The sequence below is a fragment of the Medicago sativa genome, chromosome 6 (assembly GCF_051527215.1).
Source record: "Medicago sativa cultivar Bolivia chromosome 6, Bolivia_mono, whole genome shotgun sequence".
Classification (NCBI taxonomy): Eukaryota; Viridiplantae; Streptophyta; class Magnoliopsida; order Fabales; family Fabaceae; genus Medicago; species Medicago sativa.
In genome coordinates, this window is record NC_140754.1 from 37,027,093 (window position 1) to 37,032,866 (window position 5,774).

The window sequence follows — 5,774 nt, forward strand, 5'->3', positions numbered from 1 at the left end:
GATAGCTGGATGGCTGGAATCTTCACTTAAAAACACATACTTCAAATGGGATGGGAGTTCTTTCAATTCTGGTGCAGCTGGTTTCTCCTCACTTTTTGCTTCTAAAACTTCAAATTTTCTGCTTGAGGATTCAACTTTGAATGCCTTCAATTGCTGCACACACTCATCAACCTCATTATTAGTGTCCTTCTCACCAACTTCAATTGAATTTGTCATCACTCTTTATAAGGGTTGCACAAGAGTTTCTTCTTGATTCGTTTCATCAACTAGACTATCAATAACATCAACCCTATAACACTGAGGATGATCATTCCTATGCTTCATGGCCTCAAAGATATTAAATATAACTTGTTCATTTTGAAACCATAGTATCAATTCACCCATTTCAACATCGATTAAGGCTCGTCCCGTTGCTAAGAAAGGTCTTCCCAACAACAAGGGTGTCTCCTCATCTTCCTCCATGTCTAGAATCACAAAATCAGCAGGGAACATCAACTCATTTACCCTGACCAGTACATCTTCCAACACTCCATAAGGATGAGAAACAGAACGGTCGGCAAGTGTGAGAGTCATCTTTGTTGGTTTGGGCTCCCCGCATCCTAACTTCTTCATCATAGAGAGCGGCATCAGATTAATGCTAGCCCCCAAGTCACATAATGCTCTTCCAATGTTCACCTTTCCAATAGTCCAAGGAATAGTGAATGCTCCTCGATCATTCAATTTAGGAGGCAGTTTCTTCTGAAGGATAGCACTGCAATTTTCTGACAATGCAATGTTTTCACCATCTCTAGGTTTCCTTCTTCCGGTTAACAAGTCCTTCATGAACTTTGCATACAACGGCATCTGCTCAATAGCCTCACTAAAGGGAATGTTCACTTGTAATTGAGAAAACAGCTCCATAAACTTCTTGAATTGACCAGCCTCCTTCTCCTTCTTCTTTGACAAATGTAGGTAGGGTAATATCACATAAGACGGGACAACTTGTTTCTTTCCACCCTCTTCAAGGAGTTGGCTTTTGGTCTTCCTCAATATGGACTCTTCATCAATCAACTTCTCACTTCCTCTATTTTTTTCTCCCTCTAAATTTTTCTCTTCATGTTCATTTTCAACTACGCCCTTATTATTTTCAACTACTTCTTGTTCATCCTCCTCCGCCTCAACTATTTCATTCTTTTTAGTCACCTTCGGGGGTAAAGGTGTCAACACCTTCTTACTTCTCAACTCAATAGCCTTGCAACTCTCATTGTTTTTCGGATTGTCTTGAGTGTTGCTTGAGAATCCTCCCTTTGTGTGCTCAGCCATCTATTTTGCCATCTGCCCAATTTGAGTTTCAAACATTTTTCGGGCTGCCTCATTATTTTTCCTTTCAGTTTCCTGGCTTGCATTCATCTCCTCCAAGTTGGCTTGAGTCATTTGCATGAATTTGGTCATGGCTTCTTCCCAAGCTGCTGGGGGTTTTTGTTGTTGTTGTGGTTGTTGGCGTGGAGGATTAGGAAGAAGAGGGTTAGGGTGTTCGTGTTGGAGTAACTCAAGTTAGCGTGTTTAGCATAGCCAGGGTTGTAAGTGTTAGAGTAGGGACTATTTTTCTGATAGTTGTCCATGTAATTAGCTTCCTCACTCGACCCCTCTAAGGTACACTCACCATTTGGATGATCCCCTTGGCAAAAATACACCTCTGTTGCACTTGTTGGACTTGGGCCTGTTGTGTCTGCCCCATGGTTATGGCTTGAACCTGTTTAGTCAACGTTTCAAGGTGTTTGGTCATGGCTGCTTGGTTAGCCAAAATGGCAGTATTGTCACTCACCTCAAACATTCCTCTCTTCTTTTTCTCGGCCTCAGCTCGATGGTCATTTTGGGTCATGTTTTCTATCAGGTCCCGGACTTCGTGATCAGTTTTGGTTCTCATACTTCCACCTTCTGAAGCATCTAAGAACATTCTATGGTTGGCGTTTAACCCTTCGGTAAAGACTTGGAGGTAAGATTTTTCATCTAGGCCATGCGAAGGACAGCTCTTAAGCAAAAGGTTAAAACGCTCCCAAGCATCATACAAGGTCTCACCCTCCCCTTGTTTAAAGTTGGTGATCTCATGTTTCTTCTCCCATTATTTTGACATAGGGAAAAATCTCTTAAGGAATTTAAGCTCGAGTTCATCCCCAGTTTGAATGGACAACAACCAGTCTTTGGCTCTACCGGTTAGGGTAAAAGGGAAAAGTCTCAGCTTCTTTTGGCTCTCGGTGCCATTAGCGGGAGGCACACAGAACTGGTAAGTTTCATGAAAGTAGCTCAGGTGCTCATGAGGGCTTCTGTCATCGCGCCCATCATATGGGTTTTCCTTAAGGTTTTGCTGGACAGAACTCTTGATGTCAAAGGCTACATGGTTGGCTGGTTGGAAGACATGAGTTAGATGGTCACGGTTGGCATCCAATCCATAATCCCCCATCATTGGTCTTTGTGGTTGTGGTGGTGGTTCCCCCATGATTATGACTTCAGGTTCAGGTTCAACGACCAGAATTTCTGTAGGTGAAGAACCTCGGCTTGTATCCTCAGCTAGTCTAGCTAACTGAACTGCTCTTCGATTAGCTCATATGGCCTTTTCGATCTCCGGATTGTACTGCAAGTCCTCAGGTTGGACTCTACCTCGCATACACAGCAAAAGAATACCTTAGTAGCACTGCACCACAACAATCAATAGATATTTTTAAATACAGACAAAAATTGAAATCACAGAAATCTTAACAATTAACGTTGTTGCCTTGTTGAAATTAATCCACAGTCCCCGGCAACGACGCCAAAAACTTGATAAAAAATTAGCAAGTGTACTAACTTATATCGCGTAATAAAATAATTCGTATCCTCAGGGACTGTTTTGATTTCGACAAAACAAAAAATGTTATTGTTAAGATGTTTGTAAATACGGGGGTGGCCTTAGGCAAATTGGATTTGAGTGCAATAATAGTTTGAAATAACAAAAAATAACTTTGGTTTAAAATCAATTTAGAGAGATGACTAGGTCATTCGATTCATCTGTATTTCACTTACTAGCAACATGATTCTTATGTTTACGAATATTACAAAGTAAACGACGAATTAACAAATTAACTTAGGTCAATCCTTTGATCCTAAGTCCGCTTATCTAATCATAATTCCCTAATTCCTTAGGCGAACCTATAATCATCAAAGGCTATAAAGTCCGTTAATTCAATTATCACAACCTAACAACTTTCTATCCCTAGATCGTCCGTTAGATTGAACAACATAACTATGTCTGAGTTACAAGCTATTGTCAGTAGTCAAGTAATCTCTAAGATCGATTATATAGTGTCAATATCATAAAAGCATTAAGCATAAGATATACTGAATGAACTAGATTAATATTCATAAAACGATAAGAGTTCCAGGTTACATCAGTGAAGCTAATACAAAATCATCTCTAGACCTAGTCACAATAAATCTAGCTACTCATGGCTAAAGCACAATAACTAAATACAAAAGAGAATTCATTACATGAAAATTGATGACCGGCTATGAGTTTTGGTGGTCTTCCACCGTTGGCTCAGTGATCCAGCTCCAAAAGTATGATTTCCTCTCCAAAATTTGGAACCCTCCTCACAGAAAACAACTTGGCTTTTATAATAAGAGTTATGGGCTCGTCAAAATTGTAGCCCGATCTATAAAATCGGAGCCCGATTTCTCATTAAACATCAGATCCAGGTCAGACGCTCCTCCAAATCGGAGCACGATGGGAAACCATCGGAGTCTGATTTTTTACGTAGCAAAACTGCACAATTTGGCCATCAAATTGGACTACGATGAGAAATATCGGAGTACGATTTTGCTGCCTCCTTCAAGTATAATTTCTGTACATTCTAGCTTCTGACTCATGCCAAAACACCTGAACTCAACTAGAATTGCATAAAAACTGAGCTAAAATTACTGTATAACCTAGGTCATCACCTATGCAGTTAATCATGGCATAATGTTATATCAAATGGATGTCAAGAGTGCATTTCTTAATGGTGTCATAGAAGAAGAAGTGTATGTCAAACAACCTTCTGGTTTTGAGGATATTAAGTATCCTGATCATGTTTTTAAACTAAATAAATCACTATATGGCTTGAAACAAGCTCCTAGAGCTTGGTATGATAGACTAGGTAATTTCTTAATCAAAAATGATTTTAAAAGAGGTTAGGTTGACACAACACTCTTCAGAAGGACTCTTGAGAAAGATATTCTTACTTTGCAAATATATGTTGATGATATAATATTTGGTTCTACTAATGCATCTCTTTGCAAGGAATTCTCTAAGTTAATGCAGGATGAATTTGAAATGAGCATGATCGGAGAGCTGAAGTTCTTCCTTGGCATTCAAATCAATCAATGTAAAGATGGAGTTTATGTTCATCAATCACAAAGGAGCTTCTGAAGAAGTTCAAGCTTGAAGATTGTAAAGTGATGAACACTCCAATGCATCCTACGTGCACCTTAAGCAAAGAAGAGGAAGGAGCTAAAGTAGATCAGAAGTTGTACAGAGGTAAGTTATACCCTAATTTTGGACCTAAAAATACTTTCTCAAAATATTTTTCCATCTCTGATATGTGTCTATTACTCTTGAGAGATTGTCAATTTGATATTGTTTACCCTAATATTTTACTATGTTTTAGCTGCATGTTTTATTGCCTTTGTTTTGAAAAAATTTCAATTGTAACTTTGTCTATGTTTTCTTGCATTTTAAACCATCCAAAGAGTCTTTCTTGCATTCCAAGTTATTTGAAATTGTCTCTGATCAATTGCATCTTTCTCTGCATTTTATTTCAATGTTATTTGCAAAATTCATAAAAAGGGTAATTTAGTCATTTCCTGCATTCAAACTTATTCTAGTCCTTGAAATTTGTCTCTGAGTTTTTTCAATTTGTTTGTATAAGTCCTTGTTGCTATTCCATGTTAAAATCCATTTCAAAGATTGCATCTGAGTCATTTTGGGCCAATTTAGTCCATGAGGGCATTTTAGTCATTTCCTGTGTTAAAACTCCTTTTAATCCCTACAAAATTGTCTCTGAGTCTTTTTAATTTGCTTGTATAAACTCTTGCTTTAATTCCCTGTTAAAAACCATTTTAAAAAAAAATTGCATTTGAGTCATTTTGAGTCGTTTTAGTCCCTAGGGGCATTTTGGTCATTTCACACAAAATTTTGACAGAGAGAGGTTACTTTAAAGTACCTCATTTGTGTAGTTGGTTCATTTTAGTCCTTTTTGTGTTTTTTATTGGTTCCACTTTACGTTATTTTCAAAATTACATTTTTTAGCCAATTTTATTAATTTTTCATTTTTTAGTCCTTTTTGATTAATTGCACTTTAGTCCTTTTTCCACTTTGTTTTCCTTTCAAGTCTTTTTCAATTTAGTCCTCTGACTGTTTAAAATTGTTTCTTTAGTCCTTTCTTAAAATTGCAGATTGGTCCTTTTAGTTTTTAAATTTGCAGAAAGGTCCCTATGTCCAAAACAATCCAAGGCCGAGCCATTTTCAATCCAGTCCAGGTGTCAAGTTGTTATCGATCCAGTGGTACACATGGCAGCCTATATAAAGGCCACCTAATCAATGCAATAAGGGAATCACCATTCATTCAGTGCCAACTCGACAAACACCAATCCCATTTCTCTCTCTTCTCCACAGAATCAAACCCTAACCGTTTTCCAGAAATCACCAAGAACACGATGAAGTTCATGAAGAACTTCATCCCCAAATCATAAACCCTAACTGTCCAGAATCATAATCCTCA

General features: G+C 38.0%; 1 protein-coding gene and 1 non-coding gene across 2 annotated transcripts; one reads left to right on the forward strand and one right to left on the reverse strand.

Annotated features, from left to right (window-relative positions):
- Window positions 1-222: 222 nt before the first annotated feature.
- Window positions 223-1,302, reverse strand: LOC146914901 (uncharacterized). Its single transcript, XM_085721168.1, has one exon. The coding sequence runs from the start codon at window positions 1,300-1,302 to the stop codon at window positions 223-225; it is 1,080 nt and encodes a 359-aa protein (XP_085577294.1).
- A 689-nt stretch (window positions 1,303-1,991) lies between these two features.
- On the forward strand, window positions 1,992-2,098 carry LOC146914902 (small nucleolar RNA R71). Its single transcript, XR_015017196.1, has one exon. It is a non-coding gene; the product is annotated as a small nucleolar RNA R71 (small nucleolar RNA).
- The last annotated feature ends 3,676 nt before the right edge of the window (window positions 2,099-5,774 follow it).